We start from the raw sequence: 26,496 nt of genomic DNA on the forward strand, positions 1-26,496 counted from the left end.
AAATGTTAAGCTTTGAATATTCCAACCAAAGTAATGCAAAAACAAGTGCTTACTTAGGTATACATTAGCTGAAGCTGCTCTATTTGGACCGGTCACAACTCTTAACATGAACTGCTTATACTACGAGACCGGGCGGTCGCCCACCTCCTCTATACTACCGTACATCGGCAACCTGATTGCATGCTGCGTGTGGAAATTCAACGAAGTCTATTCATAACATAAAACTATACTGAAATAGACCCATTACAGTGCACTTATTGTTACTTAGCCTAGTTACCATTACAGTCTAGTTTTGCGAAGGCTTTGGAATAATATTGCTCTAAATTTTAAAGCAAAATATATCTTATTTGCAATTTAAAAAATAAGATCGTGCAAGAAAATGTTCTCTACAATACATGTTTGTGAAATGCATTACAAAATCTCGGAATTTTCCTCGATTTTGTAAAACGCACTTCCCAACCTTGTATCCTAATATACTAATTTCTAATAAATGCAATAAAATTATTTCACAACAGAAGATGTTATATATGTACGATTTTGAATAACTAACAAAATGTTACTTGTATGTATATTACAATTAGGCTTGCCAACTTTTGTAAGTAAAAATTAGGGACACAAACGTTACGGACAATTTTATTGCACTAATTATTTCCATCTATCAATCAACATATTCAACAGTAGTACTTTACAACAGAGTATGTGTATATATATATATATATATATATATATATATATATATATACCGTATATATAATTATAAAACTTACCAAAAATGACTACAAAACAAGTTTTAAAACAGTAAAAATTTATTCTAAAAGAAATGTTAACTCGTTGAAAACTGAACCCATCTTATTGATGTAGCCTAATTATTAACGTAATATAAACTAACCTAACTTGATGTATTTTACAATTCATTTTGTGTTCAGATAAATCTACTATAATATAATGAAAAATTTTTGAGTTCAATCTATAATATATAAATCTTATAGATTGAACTCAAAAATGTTTCATTATAACTTGATGTAACTTGAACTAACCCGAACTAACCTAACCTACGTACACAAAAGATTTCAGCCACTCTCCTCGAAAAACACAGATTCGCGATTTATCGCCAGAGCTATCAGATCATATCACACTTGAGGGGCTACGGTATTTTACAAGTCTTTGTTGTTGTCCTCATAGATATCTATATCTATGTAAAAAGTCCACACCTGTGGAGTAACGGTTAGCGCGTCTGGCCGCGAAACCAGGTGGCCCGGGTTGGATTCCCGGCCGGGGCAAGTTACCTGGTTGAGGTTTTTTCTGGGGTTTTCCCTCAACTCAATATGAGCAAATGCTGGGTAACTTTCGGTGCTGGACCCCGGACTCATTTCACCGGCATTATTACCTTCATCTCATTCAGACGCTAAATAAGCTAAGCTGTTGATACAGCGTCGTAAAATAACCCACTAAAAATCATTATCCCATTTTTTTTAAATTTCCATATAAGCCTATTCTATTGAACTACGGTCTTATTAATAAAAATTCTTTATACAGACGTTTAACTGCCTTATACTTATACAATGAGTAGCTCGTTTATAAGTCGTGTGTAAATTCCTTACTAATAATCACTACATACGTCGTGTATAACTGTATAACTGTTACACAGCTACGTCATAGTTTCGTCATTACTTCGTTACGAAAGGTAATAGAATATCTGAGGTTCTCTACTGCATCCGGTAGAGCGCTCTAGTGTGGCGTGTTAAATATCGATAGTACAACTGGCTCTAATCGACTACCACACTACATTTTGGTCAAAGAGTACAAGCTACAGCAATATTATTCTAATAATTCAATGATCTTTGGTTTGTTCTTCTGTGGTTACAAGGTAACCATCATCATAAAATGACAGTCGATACGAACAGCTGTTAGAGGGGCGGCCATTTTTTCCCTATATACAACGCTTAAACATGGGGTTTCGTGTATATAACTACTGCAAAGCAATTCCCATTGCATAGTTACAGCCTGTTTATACGTCCATAGCTTATTATTAGTAACGTTTTCTGTCTCAACTCTGCATAAGTCTCGTATAAAAACTATACACGGTTTATTAGTAAGACTGCTAAACATCACAAAAACAGCCGAACTACTGACAAAGGCTCAAGAATTTGCTGGTAAATTTTAAACACCTATTTAAGAAATCCTGAAAAAAATAAGTCTTAATAATAAAAATTCGCAGAGCTTTAGAAACAAACATAAAATGTCATTTTTCTCAAAATGAACTTCAGTTGAGATCTGCCGTTATTATTCTGAGCGGCTCAATTGTAAAAGCTAAAGAAGTCCTTGTCATTATGTATATTTCAGCAGTGTAATATGTGAAAGATAAGTTAATTCTAGCTGCAACTCTGGATGTAAATTTCCTGGCTTTGCGGAATGGGGACGACAGAAGAGCTCTAATTCGGGCTGAATCAATTTCACTTGGTCTCTCTGAATACTTCATTCCTTAACAATGCAATGTTTTCCACATACAGAACTCTCCTTCTTGTTCTACACACCGCTGCTCTACTTGGCTTATGCATGGACAACCTTTGCACCGCTACCTCTCTTTCGGTGCGTTATAGTACACTCTTAGACAAAAAAAATGACCGGTCTCCAGATTCTATGTCCGATTCGGAAGACTTTGGGTGCATTCGTCAGAGCATGATATACACGCAGACGAATTTCTTCTGTCGTAAATGTTTCCAATACTCCACTGCCACAACTATATGATGATTATATAAAACATGCTTCTTAAAGAGTCATCGTCTCTCTCACATAGCGTAGACGGTAGCATTGTGGTCTTGTATCCGAAAGGTTTTCAGTTCGAATCTCAGTCTATACTTTGTTTTTTTCATTCTCATTTTTTACTTCTTGTATACTGATAATAACCAGTATTGTGAAATATTTAACATAAAGTTAATATTTACAAAAGGCAAGTTAGATACATAATAGCAATCCTTTCCCTTGTATCTTGTATTTAAAGAGACTAAACGAAATCTTCTCGGATAGAAATAAACAAAAATAAACCTTAAGTAAAAGAAATCCTTCTCGGATAGGAATAAACAAACGTCATCTTTTTCCTTGTATTAAACAAAATAAAGAAATACATCTCGGAGACCAATAAACAAAAATCAAAATAGACTAAAAATTCAATACCGGGTATATAATCCCTCCGCATCTATAACCGCCTGCATCCTACGGGGTACACGACCTTGAATCACCTACACAAGAAGCTAGACTGTTACCATGGAGCTATTACAAAGCAGATATGTAACGGCACTATTTACGAGTGTAGCCAATATCTGGAACACATTGGTTTTATCTTTAACATTATTCATATCATTTTTGCAATACTATCAATATTATGATGATGATGATGATTATTATTATTATTATTATTATTATTATTATTATTATTATTATTATTATTGTGCCTGTAATACTATGAATATTATTATTATTCTGGTTGTTGCATTATTATTATTATTATTATTATTATTATTATTATTATTATTATTATTATTATTATTACAGCTACTACTACTGCTAATACAAATTATAGTAACTGATCAATACTCCTTATGAAGAAGGTAGAAGATCCAAGAACTGAGCATCTATTTTAATTCAAGGGTAATTAGGAAGAAGTCTCCGATATTACTGAATGTTTTTGTTTAATTTTTTAACTAATCTAAATTCCTGTGCACGTTAATAAATGTATCATTTGTTTCTAGCTAGAGAAAAAATAAAACGAAACAAATACATATACTTATACGAAGGCGGATACGAACCAGGGTTTTCTGCGTGCGAAGTCAGAGTTTTACCACGGAGCTATGACACACAGTGTCACACACACAGTTCAAATCGTTGTTTCCCGATGTAAGAGAATGTTCTTGAATCTCGCTGGTTTCGTCCTTGCTACTCTGATTTTAGTCTTGTGTATCAGGCGCACAGCCGAACGGAACTTGACAAATTTACGCTTCAAGAGTCCGGTCATTTTTTTTTTTTGTCTAAGAGTGTACATTAAAAAAGAAAACTTTATTTTTCACAGACGGAATACCACTATAATGCGACAGGAGTTCGCCTTGCAGCAATGTGTCCTGGCATCACTTCCACGGTTCTTTACAACGAAACAGTGAATAATGTATACGAGGATAAATGGGGTGAAGAATGGGACAGGATACGTGCTGAAATGAAGGAACAGGGGTAAGAAATATCTTTCTCTTACATTCAAATGGCTTTTAGAGAATCCGGAGGTTCATTGCCGCCCTCACATAAGACCGCTATCGGTCCCTATCCTGAGCAACATTAATCCAGTCCCTAGCATCGCATCCCACCTCCCTCAAATCCATTTTAATATTATCCTCCCATCTACGTCTCGGCCTTCCCAAAGGTATTTTTCCCTCCAGCCTCCCAACTAACACTCAATATGCATTTATTGATTCGCCCATACGTGCTACATGCCCTACTCATCTCAAACGTCTGAATTTAATGTTCCTAATTATGTTAGGTGAAGAATACAATGCGTGCAATTCTGTGTTGTGTAACTTTTTCCATTCTCCTGTAACTTCATCCCTTTTAGCCCCAGATATTTTCCTAAACACCTTATTCTAAAACACCCTTAATCTCTGTTCCTCTCTCAAAGTGAGAGTCCAAGTTTCACAACAATACAGAACAACCGGTAATATAACTATTTTATGAATTCTAACTTTCAGCTTTTTTGAGAGCAGACTGGATGATAAAAGCTTCTCAGCCGAATAATAGCAGGCGTTTCCCATGATATATCTTTTTCTACTCATTATACAGTAACTATTTTACACAAATCAAAGGACTTAATGTGTGGTCTAATTATATACATAAAAGTAATAAGGAAATATGGCACATTTCTTAAGTTTTCCTTAAGAATTTTGTATTGTACGTAGGTCTACGTATAAGGTTATCTATGGCTTGTCCCTGAAGTGTGTGAATGGTCTAGAACCTAGATCATCAATTTGTCACACGGGTAGTTCGGGTTGAATCCCGGTTAGATCTGGGATTTTTAATTAAAAAATAGGCTATTTATAACGGACAAGTTTGCAGTTAGGGATTTTTTCGGCGTTCTCCCGTTTCCTCGTGTTAGGCATCAACATCGTTCCCTCTGAACTCCAGTTTATTATCATTCCACAGCATGCCTCTATTATAGGCCGGTGCCGCGAGAAGAGGGCAGGGCTAGAAACGCGAGGGGTTCCCTGTTTCGAAACCTACTGTACCACAGTGTGGATTCTGGGTATGCCCCTGGCTGGGAATTTAGCACGAAATACAAGTTCGTAGTGACCCTCACCTCCAACAGTATCTATTCCTTTGTTACTCTTTGAAGACTGGACATAAAAAAAGCTGTAAGTACCAAAGAGACAAACCGTAGAAAACAGGGCTTTCTTGTGCGACTAGTAATGTATAATGTCAGACATTTTGTACATCTATGGGAGGAGCTAGGGCCTAAATAAAATTACAATGGGACTTAAGTACTGTTTTTCTTAATGAATTTTTTTAGTTGGTTATTTAACGATGCTGTATCAACTACTAGATTATTTAGCGTAGATGGAAGTGGTGATAGCGAGATGATATATAGCGAGATAAGGCCGAGGATTCGCCATAGATTACCTGACATTTTCCTTAAGGTTATGGAAAACCTCGGAAAATATCCAATCAAGTAATCAGAACAAGCGGGAATCGAATCCAAGCGTTTTCTTGGTGGATTGAGCTAAAGACATAAACTTTTTAACTCATTTTCAACAATATTAGCACTTACAGCTTTTTTATGTCCAGTCTTCAATTCTACATCGTAAGATTTTACTATTTTTACACTTACGCGACTAGAAATAACTTATGAACTAAAGCCTTGTGGCCCATTCGACCTACTTAAATTTTATATTTTGAACCAATTGTAAACATTTACGAGTAAATAGGGGACCTAGTGTATGTTGTCACTATGTCGCAGTCTATAAATTTCAAGGTCAAGTAACGAGTCCCGTTAAATGCTCACCACCATGTCGAAAAATCGCAATACTTTATTTTTGTATTTCCTATAATGAGAAAGTAAAAATCTATACACATGGCGACTTGGTGAGACAAATGTAAATTAATACAAAATGAATAAATAATTAAATAAACTATTAAACCTGTTAAGTAAATGTAGGCTACTTATCCAATAACGTATCTGAGCGATAGGTCCCTCAAAAATAAGTCCAACGAACAAGCAAATAAATTAAAGAATTAACAAAGTGACAATTCTGACTAATAAGAATTCCCAATCAGTGTGTCGCAAATTTCTACTGTGGATAGATGTGCCGCGAAAATGTTATACTATGAATAATTTTTACTTAAACTTTCAAATGTACTTATGTAAGATCTTTCATAAAATCACTCTTCAATAACATGATATTATGGAACTATTATATTTATAATAAGAATGGCATATGTCATCGTCAAGAGGTCAACATTTTTACTCTTAAATCCAGTTTCGAAGAAAATGTGAATCACAAAGAGCACGTTAATATAGTTTAGAAATCAATTGGAAATGAAGAATAAAAGAAAGATATTAATATTAAGTTACATTAAAATAAGAACGGCATATGTTGCCGTGACATATTCAAACTTTTACCGAATTAACAAATAACAATAAAATTATATCTGTCCTCCCATAGTTCTAACATTGGAGGTGTAATCGAAAATGCGCACACTACAAACAGGAAGAAAGTAGTTATAATAAAGATAATCATATGTAATTGTAAAAACTTACAATATGATGTGAGGATGAGAATATAACCAAAATCCCGAGTGTCTTGCGTGTGGAACAGTTTTGTTGAAGCAATCGATGACGCCAAATAAACATAAACAACACTTACAAAGTACCGTATCCATGCCGATATCGCTTCAAAATTCACAAAAATCAACCAGACGAGTCGACGAGGGATTCGAACGCTCGTCCGAGCGCGGCCATCTAGAATCTCGAATCAACTAGCTACTGAGTTAACCTTATACCGATTTTCATATCACTTTCAGTATTTCGCTTCGTTTTTTCACTGAATACCGCCACTTACAAGTTTATAACACAGTTTATATTGTTTCCTGTGCAAAATCGTAACTATTCCCGCCTCTTAAGCTCTACACATCAACACTTTTCGTCTTTTGTTTTTGCGTCATCAGTAGAGCAAAACTGACAAAAAGAAATTGCCTTAAACATTCGGATAGTGTTTGTATAGAATGCACAGACGAATAACATGTGAAGAACATTTTACGTTACCCTGTTGGAAATAGAAGTTATTTCTTAAGTCCAAATTCCGCCGCATCTCTCGTTCAAGTGCTATACGCTGGTCTTCCATCCAGGCCGCCCGAGTTCGATCTCCGGCCAGGTGGTGATGGAATTTATGATGGACAAAGCAGACATTGCAAAGCATTTTGCTCCAGGTACTGCCGTTTCCCGCTATCATTCCACCAGTAACCTCCATCTCCCCCTCATTTCATCTATCATCTCCAATAGTAAGTCTTGGGGGTAGTTCGGATTTCCCATGCTGATGTAGGAAGGACTTGAGGCTGTGAGCCTCTGGAGTTTATCAGGCTACTCGTAGGAGGATGGGAGCTGGTTCTATCAGAGGCTGAGACAGAATGACCTCTCACCCGACGTTAATCAGGAAGCTCTCGAGGTTCCGGATCCCTGGGGATTATCAGGCTACTCGTCTGCGAAATGAGACTTCGATCTATCAGGGGCTGAGACAGGATGGCCCACCTTTCAGCATTGGATTCACGAATGCCACTCAGGCCACCTGTCGGACTTAGTCATCAGTCTAGGGAACGGAATCTGGAGCAGTAGAAGCTAGTATTGGCATCTACACAGCCATTTGTTTACAACCCTTTATACAAAGTCCTCCCCTCCATGACATACTCGCAGATCTCTGCACGTCAACAACAGGTGAACGGGACAGTTGTCGCATAAGAACTTCAACATGCAGGTTTGTAGTTCAGAGTAGTGAAGTGCAGGTACAATGCCGAAAGAGAAACCAACTAACAATACAAAATTGAAAGACTAGCCTATATATCTGAAAGCTCCAGATCGAGTATCAAAATTCAGGAAACAATTCCCTAAATTGTCGCTTCCCCATGTCCAGTTCTTAAGAGCTGGTGGTCATGGTTAGAAGCTTGCAATTATTACGCACATCACCTCCAATCTGTGAAGAAAGTGGTCCAGTCTTTCGATCCCAATTATGCCGGTGCGATTCAAATATGCCAGGAACTGCTAAATGATAGAACAATCGAAAAAGAAGTCATGGATATTAAGTCAAATTTTTTTATATTTACCAGATGCCATTATTCAATTAGAAAAGTCAGGAGTAGAACTAGTTGAGCAAATAAATATTATGAGGACTATTGTAAATAAACTGAGTGCAGTAGAAGGTCAAGTAGGAAAACGTATTGGTGAAAAAAAAAAAAATGAACAGAATTTTGATTAAAAATAATGGGTAAAGTATTGTTAGTCGGATTTCAGAAATACTACAAAGACGTGTCCCAATGACGTCATTCAACATGTGAATTTAATTGATGTATCTTGTTTCAAGTACTTATTCTCCAATTGTCTCTGCAGATGTAGAGCGGAGATGTTCCATGTTAAAAAATTTCCTTCCTTGCAACAGAAAATTTGAAAATAATATTTCAGTTTATTATAACAATGCACAGCAGGAATAATTTTATTGTTTCATCAACAAAACATAGCATTAATTGAAAATGCAATTTCGTTTGGTTCTACATATTCAGAGGCGAGTTCCATACAGAAGATAATTGTCTATCAGCCATCAATATTTCTACGCGAGGATGCAGAGATTGATATTTAATTATGTATATTTGTAATGTCGTTTATTGGTGTCTTGTGCGTTGCCAAGAAAAAAACACATGTAGTTCAAAGTGAAATGCAGATTATGTATGTAGGCCACTATATGTCATTAAACTATAACATTTGTTTATTCTGAAATACGTTTACAGAACATTGCGTGTAAGTTTGTATGAAGTGGACTGTACTCGTCCATGCTTTGTGACCCAACTCGCTGGATAGTCACTGAGATACAAATATCTATACTACGTTTCATCATTCATTATAATACTCCAAATCCCTTTCCCTGGTCATCACAGATATAGGGTGTACAAAGAGCCAAAATGTGTGTGTGGGATCCATCCCAGGTCCAGACCTTGTCAAGCAAAGTCTGAGTTCTCTATACCTTTACTTCTTTTCTCCCCCCCCCCCCCCCCGTCCAAATACCAAAACTTATTCATATTGTCTTCTAAGAACACAAGATGTCCTGCACCGCTTGAGACCATGCAACCCCTAACCATTATACCTTCAGCCCTGGGACTTCTCCAAATAAATATTCGGCTATTACTGTGGTGGATGTTAAATTACTTCTATCTGAAAACAGTCTGATGTTCCAAAAGTGACTATTCTTACCTACAAATTCAGTTTCAAACTCAAAATCTTTTCCATGATTCATCTTGCTTACGTTACTATGGTTTCCTCTTTGGAATTCTACTCTAGCATTATATCCATACATAATATAGGTCCTCCGAATAGTCCCAACCCAACTTACCTATGTCATCTTACAAGTAAGCTGTAATCTCTTCTGCTGTAGTTGTTCTGAGATCAGGGACATATGCAAAGGGGTTAACGGGTTTGAAACCTCCCCTTGAACTTTTTTTTTAAATGACATATTTAGATATGAGTATTTTTTAATCCATAATCGTTTTCTCTTCTCTAATTTTTCACTGTCAGAGTAACAAAATCTACATCGACATAAGGTATAGTCCTCCTACCCTTTAATCCCTGTGCTTGCTGCAGCAGCACATTCGAATTATAACAATGCTATCTTTATTATAGAGAGACCTACCTCATAGTACCACCTTGTAATAAAATGAAGCTGACACAATATGAAATTTAACTTCCTGTGAAACATATTGAAAAGGTTGTTTTGATAGTTCTTAAGTGCAGATGTTAAATAAAGTGCATTGTCGATTTTAAATTCATTTTAAGAGTGATATTCACCCGCATCCTAAAAAAAAAATTATGTAATGCAAATAAGACTCTTTGTAAATATAATTATCCTCCAGGTTAGCAATGATTACAGTGATGATTCATTAAATTGCCTGAAAAATTTTCTAACCTTTCAATTAAAAAGAATTTTCATACTAACATTGGTGATGCCACATTTTGACTACTGAGACATTCTACTAACAGATTTAAATTCTAATAATGCCTATATATGTTTCACTTGCAACATCCGCAAATACGACCACATTACACCTTTCCTTGAAACGCTCCAATGGGTAAGATTACAGGACTGAAGATATATATCCATTCATTAATTTTCCTATATCGCGTCATCAATATTTCCTTGCCTACTTTCTATCTCTCAGTCGTTTTAATTTCTTGTCATATCACAGCCTGGGTACTCGTTCTAAAAATGACCCTTTATTATCTACGCCTATGCCTTGTCATAAAACAGTTCACTATTCTTCTTCTTTCACAGCATCAGTACTTTGTTTCTGGAACTCCCTACCCAGCTCCCTCAGGAACTGTCGAACGGTATTGCAATTTAAAAGTAAATTATTCAAACACATGACCAGTGGTAAGCCACATAACTACTAGCTTCAGACTTAATTTTTCCGTACCTGGCTTTATTCTATCACGAATGTTTTATGTACCGGTACTTTTATCATTCAAATTATAAATATTCATTTCAATCATACAAATTATTACCGGATACTATATATTTTATTCACTATTTCTGAAAACATGTTTTCTTTCTTCCACATTCATGTTTTATTCTCCTTTGTGTGCATATGTAATTTTCCTGTGTTGTAGGTCTACAGTTATAACTTGAGTTTGAATTTGTAATTCTTGTAATTTGTAATATTGGTTCACTTAGCCTACCACTTCCATATTCAATGAGTGTAACTTCTAAGCCTTATATTATTTTATAATTATTTAGTATGTTTGTATTATTTTACTAACTTGTGCTCGTATAACTACATCAATCTTTGAGTATTCTTTAAATATTAGTCCGTAATTACTAACTTGTATTACTGCAAATTGAATCAGCTTCTTTTGTTTCTGGCTAAGTAGAAGAGAAGACATGAAGACCTTAACTTCGCCAGAATAAATTATCATCATCATCATCATCATCATCATCATCATCATCATCATCATCATGACATCATCATTATTATTATTATTATTATTATTATTATTATTATTATTATTATTATTATTATTGCTTGGTCATCTGCAAAAAGTAAGCTGTTTAATTTTGTAGAATTTAAGGCACTGCCTAGGGAATGGATTTGGTTCTAGATGGAAATCATGTCATTCAATTTTACTTTTAGATATTTGTAAAGCATGAAGGGATGAATATTATACTGTTATGCTACAACTTACGTCCCTTAAATATACACCCTATAACATGGGAAATCAAATATTTATAATAATAATAAATTTATCTTCCCTTATGAAGAGGTTGCCAGATTTGACAAAGCGTATTACATATAATTTGGAAACACACCCAAAAAGGTAAAATGATATACGAGTACATTTGAAATGGTTAGGAAATCGAATATACAAAATGTCAGAAAAATTTACACCTAATTAGCGTTTGTGCTCATTCACAGTTAAGAAAGGGGGAAAAAAAATATCATCAGATAGGTTAGAATCATTTGAATGCCACATACCGCGAGAAAAATAATAGTACGGATTTATTGCCATTGATATCTAAACCAATCAATAGCCTTCGGTTACGATAACTTGAAATTTCCATTATCACTCCCATACAAATGATTTCTCAATATCTGAACCGATCCTTTGAGGGCATTAATGGCTATTTCCTTCACAATGCTGTGTGTTAGCCCCAGATTTTTACATTTGTTGGCAAAGAAGGAGGGTATGGTACCTCGTGCTCCCACCATCAGACCTATTACATCAATGTGGGACTACTATTTTGATTAATGCAACAATCAATTTCTTACAGGCCAGAATATGTAGCAAAAGGAGTTGTACAACTAGTAAGGAATGCAAAGAGTGGATCTGTTTGGGTCAGTGAAGAATGTAAACCCATCTATGAAGTAAAAGTGGAAGTGACAAAACTTGTCGAGTAACCATTCAACATTAAATACCAGAACTGATTTCTAAACCTACAGTGAAATGTAAATTTCTTGTAAATATTATTTTATTAATTAACAGCACAGAAGTTCATGAAGAGTCAAGTTGTTTATAAAGAAATATTGTATTCAATTTGTAATGTAGTAATTGCACAAAATCATTGTTGACAATATTCTATAGTTTTTGCCATTTAGAATAGCATAATACCTACATATTCTGAGAGAAATAATTCAATCAATGCCATATATAATGTTTCAGAAAATAAATTTTGAACAATTACTACATTACCATAATTTCAAGAAACGAAGTTATCAACTTTTTTCATATTAAAAAACACAAGCAAAAGTAATGTAATTGTATAAACAAATGAAATTGTAATCTAATGTTTTAGATTTTAATACCGAAAATAGAAATGTATACTGTACCAACTAGAAATAGCTAATAAACATTTTTGAAATAATATTGAATATACCAAGTTCCATTGTACAGTTTCCCTTTATCGTCCTCATGAATAATTTGGCTGCAGGTTTCCACATTAGGTCTGAAATTCAATCCCCAAAGCAGGCTGTTCTATTGTCCTTGATTTCTCCCATCTCTAAATGCTGAGGACACACCTTAATATACCGCACAATAATGTTCTAATCCCTACCAACTTACCATCATCTTTTATTTCATTAATGAATAAAGACTAGAATTACATGCAAATGCGCATTTGTATTGAAACATCACATTTTATGAAACTATGTAATCACGAGGGTCATTTCATAAGTCATGGCAACTACTGGGTGTTCAGTTCAAAGTGTGTCATGGCTCGCTGTATGCCGTCACATGGCTAGTCGATGAGCCTAGAGAATTCAATCTTCCTACATTTCCGCAGAGATGTATTACTTATCTGCCAGAGAAGTTGCCTGGCAAGTACGGCATTCATTCAGAAGAGTACTTACCGATACGTATGGTAATGCCGGTAGTGGCAGGAATGTGAAACATGTACTGAGGTGAGTTTTTTCTTACTGTCAGGATATGGGGAGAGGGTTAAGACGATTACTTACGTATTTGTTGACATTAACTTCGATGGTCAACATGGACACAGAGCATTTGAGTTGTATTGTGGAATATTGCTGTACGCAACCGATGATAACAAATACCTTGCGTACGACTTGCCGCGCAAAACACAGTTCGAAAGAGGTTATGGTAGCACACAGACCGTACAGGCCGCCATCTGTTGCTACGACGTTCAGGTTATACCGTACACATTCTCAAGTTCAGATTGGATGCCTTGATTAATAGGCAACTTCTCTGACACAAAGCTGGAACTCGCTTCAAATCCCTGACTCATCAACAATGACGTCATGACACACTTTGAAATGAACACCCAGTATATCAGCCAATAAAGCTACAGGAATAGAATTTCACTATATGCGATTGAAAGTCAATGAAATGTGTTTTGCAATGCTAGTACAAAATTGGGTCTGGGTACAGGAGGCATTCGGTAATGGAAATTGAAAGATGCGTAAATAGAAATCATTGTTTTATTATGCACAAAAGGAAACAAAGTACATTACTCACAGCTAACACCCTTCAAAATAATCCCCCAAGGCTTTCACACATCTTTGCTATCGATGATGCAGGCATTGAATACCAACAGCTGTGTGTGATTGGTCTATGTGTAACACCTCTTGTCGTCAAAACGCTGTTTGCAAACTGCTTCCCAAGTAACAACTTCTTCAATTGCGGAATCAAAGTCGCATATACTGAGATCTTTTTTTTTTCTTTTTTTTTTTTTTTAAGATATTTTTATTAAAAGTACCAGGTCTCTTGGACCCTTGCCTTTTACAAAAATATGATTTTATAAATTGAAATGTAAATAGGTTTTGTTAAAGAAAATTGATTACTAAGACTGTCAAAGATGGAGGTATTTGTTTGAATTTATGTTATGTCTCTTAGTAAAGGGTTGGCATGATGAAGTAGCTTATTCCTATACGTAGTCTGTAGATCTTGAATATGAGCAACCAGGAAGAGTATATGAAGTTCATTGTAGAGTTTGACATTGTTCGTGAGGTAGTGTGCACCAGTGATTGTTCTGCAGACGCTCTTTGAATTCCTTCCAGACTCTTCAGGTGGCGAGGATGAGCTTGGCCCCATATCTCACAGCAGTAGTGGATGTATGATCTGATAACTGATGTATACAGCAGGACTTTTGCTTTCCTTGAAGTCAGACTTTTGAAAAGTGGATAGAGTTATTGTTGTTTTCTAATGCCAGGCATTTGACAATAAAGTCATTTGACCTCTTGCACTCCAATATTTTTCAAAGATATTATCATGACCAGCCACTGAAGCACAGATTTTGAAGTGTTCCGAATCCATTTCTTGGTTTGAGTTGCACAATGGACAGTTAGGGGACTGATATATTCCAATTCTATGCAGGTGTTTGGCAAACAATCATGGCCTGTTGCCAATCTAAATGCAGCTACAGACGATTTTCGTGGTAAATCGGGAATTAACTGTGGATTTTGATGCAGAGAGTTCCATTTTTTCCCTTGGGATTGTGTTATCAAATTTTGTTTGTTGAAGTCTAAGTATGTAGAGTTAATAAATCTTTTCACAGAGTAATACGTAGATTTAGTAACAGGTCTGTAAGTAGCAGTGCTGACCTTCTTTGCTAAAGCATCCGCATTCTCGTTTCCCAGGATTCCACAATGGGATGGTATCCATTGGAATACAATTCTTTTATTGAGTGATATTAATTGAGAGAACATTTTAGTTATTTCTGCTGTTTGAGATGAAGGTGTGTGTTTAGAGACTATTGATAGAATAGCTGCTTTGAAGTCTGACAATATAACTGCATTTTTAAATTTACTGATGTGGCATAGAAGATTCCTGAGACTTTCACTTATTGCAATGATTTCTCCATCAAAACTTGTTGTTCCATATCCAAGAGATCTATAAAGTGAGAAGAGACAGCACGTAACACCTGCACCAGCACCGTGTTCTCTGGAGATCAAGGATCCGTCGGTGTATAAATGAAGCCAGTTTTGTGGAGGGTATCTAATATTAATTGTCTCTAAAGACAATTGTTTTAGTATTTCAGTGTTTACTTCTGATTTCAGTAAAGTGTATAGAGTGCCATGTATCTTTGAAATGCTTTGTCTCTTATGTTTTGAATGTGATGCCTGTAAGATAAACATTTGTCTAGAAGTACTCCAGGATATTTAACTGATGTGGTAAAAGGTATTATTTGATTTTGAATACTCAGTTGGTCTATAATCCTGGGAAAACGTTTAGTAAAGACCATCAATTGAGATTTTTCGCCATTTACTTTTAACCTCCATTTCGTTGATCATTGTGTTAATATATTTAAGGCATTTTGCATGTTGACACAAGCTGCATGAATATTAAAATGTCTGATAAATATGACAGTGTCATCAGCATAGAGACTATGTAGGCAGTCCGGCATTGTAGATACTGAGATCAGGCGAGTAGGGAGGATGTTCCAAAATCTCCCACCCCACCGCTGCAAAAGGTTCTTTACAGGAGCTGCAGTGTGGGCTGTTGTGTTATCATGGAGGATTACGGCATTGTCCAGCAGTGCTGGACGTGTCCTCTAAATTGTATGACGTAGATGGTACATCACAATTGATCTGTAATATTCAGCATTCACAGTGTGGCCATGGATAAATATATAATAGGATGCGTAACTTAATGTGTTTCCCATCTCACACGCTAGAGGCACTAATGTAGAAATTGATCTTGTTGCCATCTCTTATTTGGAAGCGAACTTATTATATCTAGCAGCACACCAAGTGGCAAAAAGAAAAAAACTAATTACTCCATGCATTTAGCAGCGCACCTGGTGGCAAAAAAAGTTAAACTATGCAGAATGTATTCCCTCCTTTCCCCCTCCCCCCATTCTCAAACCAACCCAATTTAAAATAAAACATTTACATTTTTATTCCTCACATCATCTTCCACTGAAAATTCTTATTGTATTCATTGTATGCTTTGTACTGCACTATTTTTTTATTTTTATTATTATTATTATGTCTTATTTTTTTATACTTTGTATGTCTCATTTATTTTGACCTGCTGTTCACATTTTATTATGTTTTTTCTTTCTTTCTGTATGTTATATATTATGTCTGATTTCTACTTACTTGTTTACATTTTATTATCTTATTCAGTTTTGTGTGTAAAAGTGTAATGTACTTTGTAACTTTGTAGTGTTTTTTGTAACGCAGTTTTACTCCTGGTTGAGTGTTAGAGAAGGCTGTATGGCCTTAACTCTGCCAGGTTAAATAAATTATTATTATTATTATTATTATTATTATTATTATTAAAATAAATTATTTTCAAGTTACTAAATGTACAACACAGGTAGAGTATATTTGCTGATATAATTATTTTTTTTCCCCATAGCATAGTTTCAAACAGGAGGGTTACCAACAATCATTACATGAATATGCTGTTGCTTGACATTTAAGTATATAGGCATTTTTAATAGCTTTATAGTAAAAAATAATGCCAATTTCTGAATACTAGTTAGGACGGAAAAGCAACTAACAAATAAGCTATCACGTGAGTTTTATAATCTGAAACTCTAATGCGAACATAACCACAAAATGTATATTGAATAGTCAACACTGAGATAGAAAGCTGCAGCTAGATTGCAGCTATAAAAGTAGCACCTTGTGTGTGAACAGACTCGCAACCTCCAGTTGCAACTTTTGTAGCACTCAGGTTGCACAGCATGAAAAGTAGCATGTAACACGCTACTTTTGGCTTATGTGTGAACATAACACGCAACTTTTGCAGCTGCAGTACAAAAGTAGTGATGTGTGACCATACCTTAATGGAGAGAAGTAAAGAAGAACAGCAAGGTGTAGTGAGATTTTTGACTGCTGAAGGAGTAGGACAAGAAATCCATCGTCACACGTCTGCTGTTTACAATCACATTTGCATGTACTGGAATGGCACAAGAGATTCCAAGAGGGACGCATGTCACTGCAAGACAATGCTTGCCCAGGACACACTCATCGTACCATCATTCCTGCTGAGATTGATGGTCTTATACAGGGGAAATCGACGGATTACTGTGGAAAAACTTAATTGTTTGGTGGGAATAAGTCACAGTTCCGTACAAGTCATTGCGACAAACCACCTGTATTAACAAAAAATCTGTGCACAATGGGTTTCATATCAGCTGACAGAGGAACAAAAAACAATGGCTGCTTCACTGAGTCACTTGCAATGATACCATGAAGAAGAGTATGCATTTCTGTCTCATATTGTCACTGGGGACGAATTGTGAACCAGAGAGCAAATAGCAGTATCAACAATGAAAACCCATGGATTCTCCCCCACCGAAAAATCCCAAAACAATACACACAAATTCCAGTAAAGTCATGTTGACATTCTTTTTAGATTCTAGAGGTCCTCTACTTGTTGAATTTCTCGAGCATGGGGCCACAATCAATGCACAGCATTATGAAGAAACTTTACAGAAACAGATGTGCCATTAAGTCAAAACACCCTGGAATGTTATCGAACAGCATTATCCTTCATGATAATGCCTGCCCACATACTGCCAACTCCGTGAGGAATACGATTCAGAGATTTGGTTTGGAAACAAAGCAACACTCTCCCTACAGCTCAGACCTCTCCCCATGCGATTTTCATTTTTTTTTTTTTTTGGAGAGTTGAAAAAAAAAAAAAAAGACATTTATGGACTTTTTTTTGCATCAGACGAAGACATGTATGACTGGATAAACAACTGGTTCGGTAGACAGCCCACAAGCTTTTTAAGAATGGGATTGATCATCTTGTCTTACTAATAAACCGTGTATAGTTTTTATACGAGACTTATGCAGCATTGAGACAGAAAACATTACTAATAAACCATGCATAAGCGATGAATGTATAAACAATCTGTAACTATACAATGGGAATTGCTTTGCAGTAGTTATATACACGAAACTCCTTGTTTAAGTGTTGTATATAGAGAAAAAATGGCTGCCCCTCTAACAGCTGTTCATATCAACTGTCATTTTATGATGATGGATGCCTTGTAACCACAGAAGAACACACCAAAGAGCACAGAATAAGTAGAAAATTATTGCTGTAGCTTGTACTCTTTGACCAAAATATAGTGTGGTAATCGATCAGAGCCAGTTGTACTATCGATTCTTAACACGGCACACTAGAGCGCTCTACCGGATGCAATAGAGAATCTCAGATATTCTATTACCTTTCGTAATGAAGTAATGAAGAAACTATGACATAGCTGTGTTAACAGTTATACTGTTATACACAACGTATGTAGTGATTATTAGTAAGGAATTTACACACGACTTATAAACGAGCTACTCATTGTATAAGACAGTTAAACGTCTGTATATAGAGTTTTTATTAGTAAGACCGTAAATGTATAAACCGTTTTGAAGTAAATGTTCTATCATACTTTTTGTCATTTGACCTGTTTTCATTTGACTGCCCCTCATTATGTATTACTGCACTGTACTTTATATAATTTATTATTGTAAATGAAACTGCAACAGTTTTTTATTTTTATTTTTTTGCTATTATTACCATGCTTGTCTCTACAATTAAATTTATAACAAACATTTTATTCTCTCAGTAATCCAGCACAGTAATCCTCTGTACAAGGAATGGCTGGATTAACAAGAACGTGTTGCAAAAAAAAAAAAAAAAAATCTTATGTGAATTTATCCTAAGGAGAACATTATGTCGAGGGAAGTGGAAGAAGTGAAACAGCAGCCCAATTACTGCATCACTTTAAAGAACACAGGTTGAAAGTGGGTTTTGAAACAAAATTCAGATAAAAAAGTTACTTATATTCAAATAAATACATTAGCACTTACATATGGATAAACTGAAAAGAGAAATGCTTTGGGTGATTACAAAATTAAGAACAATGGGCTAAATTACTTTTCATACCCATAGAAATAAACATGGCAAAGAAATAGATTTCATTCAAGGACTCTTAAATCTCACTTCAGGGGCTAAAACATCTAATATGTCCAAAATTTTAACATAAAACTTGCTTATTTATTCAACATGTTTATTTTTATGGGATCATATACCATCTAATATAGGCTATAAATAAAGATTTACATAAGATTTTTCTCGATGTTGAACTTTCACATCCAATGGCAAATATCATAGGAACCAGTTCAAATTAAGTAAGAATTCACCATTCTGCTCGACTTTTGGTCCCATACGTTCATAAATAACTACACTCCCCTTCCCTCCATTATTAACTTAACGAAAAATATATCTACAGACAATTCTGAGTATAAGCTGCAGTCAAGACAAAGCTCCATTATGCACATGTAAAGTAAAACATACGAGTAATAGGCAAGAACAAAATTGGCAGATTTGTATGCATAGAAACTTGCTTAGGAAACAAATGAACATCATTTTATATACACATATGTAATTCGTTATATCTACCATTCTGCTAACACACAAGTTTCAGAGCTAAAGCTATAAAATAACTTCGCAGAAAATAGTATTGTACTATTTGATATATTGCAGCTTATAGTCAGCAGGCCTTGTGACAAAAAAACCACCACATCTATTTAATTGAGAGGAAGTCCTATGGAAATCCATGATCATCGTATTTTTGTAAATATGTTAAAGATAGGAAGCACTTAGTAGTAGACACCTTTGTAACTTAATCTGGGAGCTGCATAAAAAGTTTCTGAATTAGTGACGAGGCCAATGAGTACTAATGAAAGACAAATGATTTTATATACAACCAATATTACGCAGCAGTTACGAAATGCTCGACAGTCTTAAGTAAAACTTAACCCAGATTTTCCCACAGTCCTTTTTTAAGGACAGTTGCAGTGCCTTCGGATATTATGTCATTGTTGGTGTTAGGGACATTATGTCATTGTTGGTGTTAGGGACATTTTATAAGTTGTGCGATGATGTTGGTAGTATGTGTTAGCTTTAGAAAATATACGTTCCTTGTTTCAGTTTATTTCAACATCATTTAACCGATTTTTGAGAGTAACAAATGTGCTACTGTATTTTTATCACAAAAACATTTTTGGGCTTATCTGGGTTAATTGCGAGCATAAAGTGCAGTTATTTTGAAGAAAAAAATAAATAAATAAGGTTCTGCTTCCCTCCCCCTCAAAAACCTCATGGAAATGCATAGACAACTTCCCTTCACTTGCTTTATATACCTACCAGGCACAGTACCACAGGGGGGTTAACAAAACAAGAAAATCAAGTGCTGCTAATATATTTCTTTCTCTCATCTCAACTGTTTTATCAGTTTCAAATGTGTACAAAAATTCATATACAGATGTTTCATTAAGCACAAAACTTGTCAGATGCTTCAGAGCACCATACCATTCTTATCACATTGTGCGCAACTTTGCACAAACGTCTTGTACTTAGACTCAAGATTGACAAACTTAAAGTGCAAATTAATCCTCCCCCCCTTCCCCATGGTAGCTACCATTTAAATTTCCATTCCTGTAACTAGCAGTAGTATCTTTGATTATTAACCGAAGCAATAGAAAAAATAAAGGTATATTTTTGATATTTCATTAATAGTACTAGCTTTCAGCTACTACTACGTCATTCAAGCCAATAAATAATTAAATTACCTTACTGGCTCCGACTCTAAGCCACTCACTATTGTATGTTTTACAAGATACCAATCGAAACTTCACTAAGTGGAGTAGCACCTAACGAAATGTCAAACCAAATCATCAGTACTGGGGGGAAAAATGTTCAATTTTTATACAAACTCCCTGAACTTAACGAGCATTTATTACATTCTTAATTATTTTATTACTGAAAATTAAAACCGCAATTGCTTGGTATCTAAAATAATATGCCACACTCATATCAATTTTCGTACTTTGTGGACCTTAGACTTTCTCTCGTGTAGCACAGCTAAAGAAAAGGAAAGTCCTGAGCTCTGGAAGGGACAACCCACTACCAGGTTCAATCAAAATTCAACAACTAATTACTTCTTTGAATATTTCTCACATTCATACATCAGTCTCTCAAAGAAGGCTCGGAAGCCCTTACTGGGGAAAAGAACCTGACACCAGAATTTAATTACACAAGGTCAACAGAAACATCCAATAATAAACCATATTAAAGCAACTAAAAGTTGATTGTGGCAAATTCCCTCATCTCTATAAACCCTGCTACTTTAAGGTTTATTATCTCCCTTAGCTGTGTTACTCATTTTACATGCATTTTTATTCCCCTTCCCAGCAGATCAAAATCCAAGCTCCATGATTAAGAAAATTTCCTTCATCTTCCATTTGGATACAATCCCCATAACCCACTTCTGCACAAACAGAAATCAATCTTGTATAAAGCCATGTCCATTTTCTTCAGGAGCTTTTTTTTTTTTTGCTGCCACAAATAAAAGAAAAAAATCATACTTCCAAAGTTGCAAATAAACGTCATTCGTTCATGTTACACAACCCTATGCTGCGCAAGGGATGGCTTAATGTTCTAAGTCACTCGAGGGATACAAACAATAGTGAACCACAATTCTTGAGGCAGTTCTGTAGAACATTGGCTGCTTCTTGCCTTGCAATTTTCCTGGGTCAGCTCTCTGCAGTACTACCTATTTACCTGAAAAACATTTGTTTAATTGTAAATTAATTTATGCAGTATTTAAATTAACACAATAGTTATTTATAGTACTTGTGAGGTAAGTGCATCTTTATTGTGCGAGTGGAAAGATTAAGCACGAGGCATCTATGACAGGGCTGGCATAATTTAATGTTAACTGAAAACATCTTTTAACAATTTTAAAGACATGAGGCAAAGGAATGGCAATATAACCATAATAATAATTACTTCCGTATGCAATCATCATGAAAATATTCACTAATTGACGCTAACGTTCAAGTCACTGAGGCTTATGTTGGTAAAATTGATCCAAGTACAACATAATACATCACAGCGTCCGTTGCGGTGAAGTGCAAACATAAATGTCAACAATGGATGTAAGTATTTTGACTTCCTGGCGACATCACAATCTAGTATATACAGTCGCGAAGCTCAATACGTAGTAAATATGCAAACATTAGATAGTTGCTCACCACTAGGATCACTAATATCGCCTCATTACAGGCAATGCAAAATAGTACCGTCACAGTCTATTGTTTCTAGCACCCTCAAAACACAAGCTTCGTGACTGTGGCGACATAATATTAATGATAGATAATATACATACAAGATTATTCGTATTACTGACCAATAAAATAAATATTTCACTAGAGTCACGGCAATTCGGAAGGCGGGTTGTCTGCTAAAGTTTGCGTTGAGAGAGACAGATAGAGAGAGCAAGGCAGCGTACAACATTGCCACATCGTACTTCACGCACGTGCAATACAAATAGCGCAGGAGAGAATTTAAATTATCAGAAGACAATAATGACCTTAGCCGTTGATTACTGTAAGCATGACACCAAACAAACCCTCTTTCCTTCACTAACAATATTCTTTGCACGTTTCTCAATCCCACACCACATGCTTCTGCAGTCATTTCTTGCACGTTGGCAACGTTGCTGCCAGCATCAAGATGGCCGGCAGCATTCTGCTCATTAACGTTTTTATAATAATTATACACCTTAAACACTATTTTCCACGCCTGCTTGTGTAATACTTGTGTTTTTAGTCTCTTCTTCCATTTATTTACCTTACATACTCATAGTAAATGTTAGTTTTACTTATTCAATGTATTGAAACACTCGCACGTGAACAAACGAACTCAGGAAGTGCTTGTTATAGACTGATTCTGATTGGTTCTACTGTACAAGCTTGTGACGTCACATACCAGAAATGCTACAGTGCATATAGAAGCTAACCGCCTTCCGAAATGACGTCTAGTCTAATATTTTGATAGTGGTTTGATACTAGCGACATAGTTGGATTCATTGAGAGCTAGACCTTACTGAGCTTGAATTTAGTACCAACAACATCAAAGGCGCCGACAAGAGTTGTCCCTACTGATTCTTCTTATACTGTGACCAGGTATGAAGTAAAAACCAATAAATTACAAAACTGAAACAATAGTAATAGCTTCTCAACATGTTAAACACGGTAACAAAATTTCCGCAAATAATCAACTATTCGTTGTACTTACTTTGCTGTGTAACAGCACGCTGTTGAGGATTCCCAGTTGTTCCTCCACTATTTCCACTTGGGTTGTTAGTTCTTGCACCTCTCTGCGCACCCTGGCCTCTGTAGCCGCCACCTCTGTAGTTTCCACCTCTATACATACCTCCTCCCATCCCACGGTTACCATAGTAACCTCTTCCTCGGTAACCACCACGACGTGCAGATGCAACACCGAAAGTCTCAGAGTTCAATTTGCGTTCTGTCCTCCAGTCTGTCCGCTGGGAACGGCTACAATCAAACAGTGCTTATGACAATACATTAGCATTTCACTCACTAGGTATAAAAATATCAAAATACACATAGCTGGAAACCAATATTTTGAGAAGCAATAACTAAGGCAAATTTGTATCTTCGGAATCCTAAGTCACATACATATTCTAGATTTACAGTTTATAAAGCTGAAGTGTCCCTACACTTAATGCATACTAATTTACATAATCATTTATATATATATATATATATATATATATATATATATATATATATATATATTGTGACAGCGACGTGAGAATCGAACTCACGACCAGCATCCCGCAAGAAAGCAGATCGCACAGGCTCCACGGAACATTGAGTGACGTCGCGCAGTGGAGAGAAAATCGCGCGCAGCAATTTGGGATGGCGCGCGGCGTAGAGGGGAAAGGGCCAACGCGGCGAGAGAGTGGAGAGAGTTTGCGCGCGCATCTTCTGCTTCCCTAGAGAGGCCGAGAAATCCGTCGAAATGGAAGACTCGCGAATTCGAACTTTCGAGGCTACGTCGCTGTGGTTATAAATTACGGTCGCGAAGGAACGACAGAGTTTTTCAGTTATTCAGTCAGTGAGTAAGCCAGAGCAAGCAAGCCAGCCGGAGTTCGACTTGAGTGTGCGTCCGCATCTGCGTCAGCATCCGAAGGCCTGAGTTCGAGTGCAGTGGACCGCAGTTGGAGGGACCTGAGTTCGAGTGCAGTGGCCGCAGTTGGAGGGACCCGAGTTCGAGTACAGTGAACTGTCTCTGAAGGTCTGTGGTTCGAGATACTGTGAACTCGAGTGACTGAGATAGAAGAACTGTGAACTGAGAACTGATAGTTCTGATTTGTAAATAGTGCTTTGTAAATATTAGTTAAGATTAACAGTTCATTGTTGTTCGTACTAGTCCAAGTAAATTGTCATTGTCGTCGGTGGAGTGCTATAACAAATACTGTGTTGAGTGAAAATCCAATTGTTGACGAGAGCGTTTAAGGCGAATTGTAGAAAGGAATTATTGTTGTGACGAATAAATTACATTGTTGTTACTAATAAAGCTCACAATATATTCAATTATACAGTGGTGTTAATAGACAAGAAAGAGCAAGAGCTGGGGTTATCTTAATGATTCATAAATCACTACGCTCCTCTATTGATTATTATAATAATACTTTAATTGAACGTGTTAATCATTTAACTATTTAGGTTATAACCTCTTATATCACTGATGAAGATATGTCAAACAAAATATCTAAATTTATAAAAATCACTGGCGTCATTAACGCAGTCTTCAAATCCTCCCATGTTCAGAAACATACAAGGCTAAAGGTATACAAAACACTAGCTCGACCGGTCCTCACTTACGGTAGCGAGGCATGGACAATCAGAAAAGCTGATGAGCAAAGGCTGATGACAGTGGAAATGAGGTTCATGAGACGAACAGCGGGATCCTCTTTGCTGGAACACCGTAAAAATGTGGACATATTGCAGGAACTCAAAATGGATCCTATAGTTAATTTTGTTCAACAATATCGACTTCAGTGGAAATGTCGAAAGGATGGATTACACTAGATGGCCTAAACAGATTCTTACTTATGTACCAAGAAGAAAGAGGAAATTGGGAAGACCACGAAAGTGCTGGCATGAGACCGTAACAGATCCTGTAGGGTCTAATACGTGAAGGATATGATGATGATTTTGAAGAAAGATTTCAATTACTTCAATCTTTCTCACCACTAGTTTTAAATGCTCAAGATATTTCGTCAATACATTACATTCAACCACTCTATTCTAGAAAGTAAAGTAGAATCTCGTTAATATGATTTTCTAGGGGCAAAAAAAATTTGAACGTCATATACAGGAAACCGTCCCGCGCCGTGGCGTCGCGGTCTAAGGCATCCAGCCTAGGACTCACGTTACGGAATGCGTGCTGGTTCGAGTCCTCATGGGGAAGAAATTTTCTCATGAAATTTCGGTCAGTGTATGGGACCAGTGCCCACCCAGCATTGTGATGCACTTGGGGAGCTACGATAGGTAGCGAAATCCGGTTGCGAATACCAGCTATAACAGCTGGGGAGGATCGTGCTAAGCACACGATACCTCTATTCTGGTTTCTCATCTGCATTAAAAACATCATTGGAGCTGTAGTTTGCTATAATGGATGTGTCGTATTTTTCCATATTATTTTCCTAGACAAAGTGATCACATAAGATGAATCCTGGTTTCAACATTATAGTCCAGATATCAAAGTCCCGAGTGCCAAATGAAAACAATTATCCAGCCCAAGCCCAAAAAAAGATGAAGTTCAGACAAGAGCAGGAAAAACCATGCATCTTTCTTCACTGAGAAAACTGACACCATTTACAATCATGTAGTTCACGAACACTACAGTCACTGCAAAATACAGATGTTCAAGGACCATTGAGGACGAAAATTGCTGTACCAGATAAGATTCTCCACCAGAACAATGCTCTGCTCACTAAGCACATCTAACACATAAAATAAGTTTGTCATTGAAGTGATGGCAACTTCTCCTGCAACTTTACCCACTTCCACATGTGATAAACAACTTCGTGGTGCCATTTGCAATCAGACAGTGGACAAAGAGTGTGCTAAACAGATTGTCAAAGAAAGCCTTAAATGAATGTTTTTTTTTTTTTAAGTGAATTTAACATTGCAATAAATATACCACATTATGAGGAGACAATTTTAGAAGTCTGAAATTGAATTTAAACAGAGAACCAACAGCAGAGGTCTGCATCGGACGTTTTTGCTCAAGCGCCAAGTAGTTCATAGCATTATCCGATAGGTAGCGCACATGCATTATGGGTAAAATTGTCACGAGCGATAAATCCTCTTAACGGTATAAGCTGAGCGTTAGACATTCGTTCTTGTTACAGTGATGAA

At 36.2% G+C, this 26,496-nt stretch overlaps 2 protein-coding genes across 8 annotated transcripts in view; one reads left to right on the forward strand and one right to left on the reverse strand.

The window, feature by feature from the left end:
* The window catches only part of LOC138703669 (15-hydroxyprostaglandin dehydrogenase [NAD(+)]-like), a 47,892-nt gene extending 35,418 nt beyond the window's left edge, over nt 1-12,474 (forward strand). Inside the window, exons 7-8 of the mRNA XM_069831748.1 lie at nt 4,067-4,221; nt 12,057-12,474. Of these exons, the coding sequence (XP_069687849.1) occupies nt 4,067-4,221; nt 12,057-12,183 (282 nt within the window). The 3' untranslated portion in view covers nt 12,184-12,474. The remainder of the gene's footprint in view (nt 1-4,066; nt 4,222-12,056) is intronic.
* A 6,540-nt stretch (nt 12,475-19,014) lies between these two features.
* The window catches only part of tral (trailer hitch), a 42,843-nt gene continuing 35,361 nt past the window's right edge, over nt 19,015-26,496 (reverse strand). For all 7 annotated transcript variants that reach the window (XM_069831755.1, XM_069831756.1, XM_069831754.1 and 4 more), the window contains exons 8-9: nt 23,336-23,598; nt 19,015-21,817 (exon numbers count right to left, since the gene is read on the reverse strand). In XM_069831755.1, the coding sequence (XP_069687856.1) occupies nt 21,810-21,817; nt 23,336-23,598 (271 nt within the window). In that variant the 3' untranslated portion in view covers nt 19,015-21,809. The remainder of the gene's footprint in view (nt 21,818-23,335; nt 23,599-26,496) is intronic.

This window comes from Periplaneta americana, chromosome 7 (genome assembly GCF_040183065.1).
Source record: "Periplaneta americana isolate PAMFEO1 chromosome 7, P.americana_PAMFEO1_priV1, whole genome shotgun sequence".
Classification (NCBI taxonomy): domain Eukaryota; kingdom Metazoa; phylum Arthropoda; class Insecta; order Blattodea; family Blattidae; genus Periplaneta; species Periplaneta americana.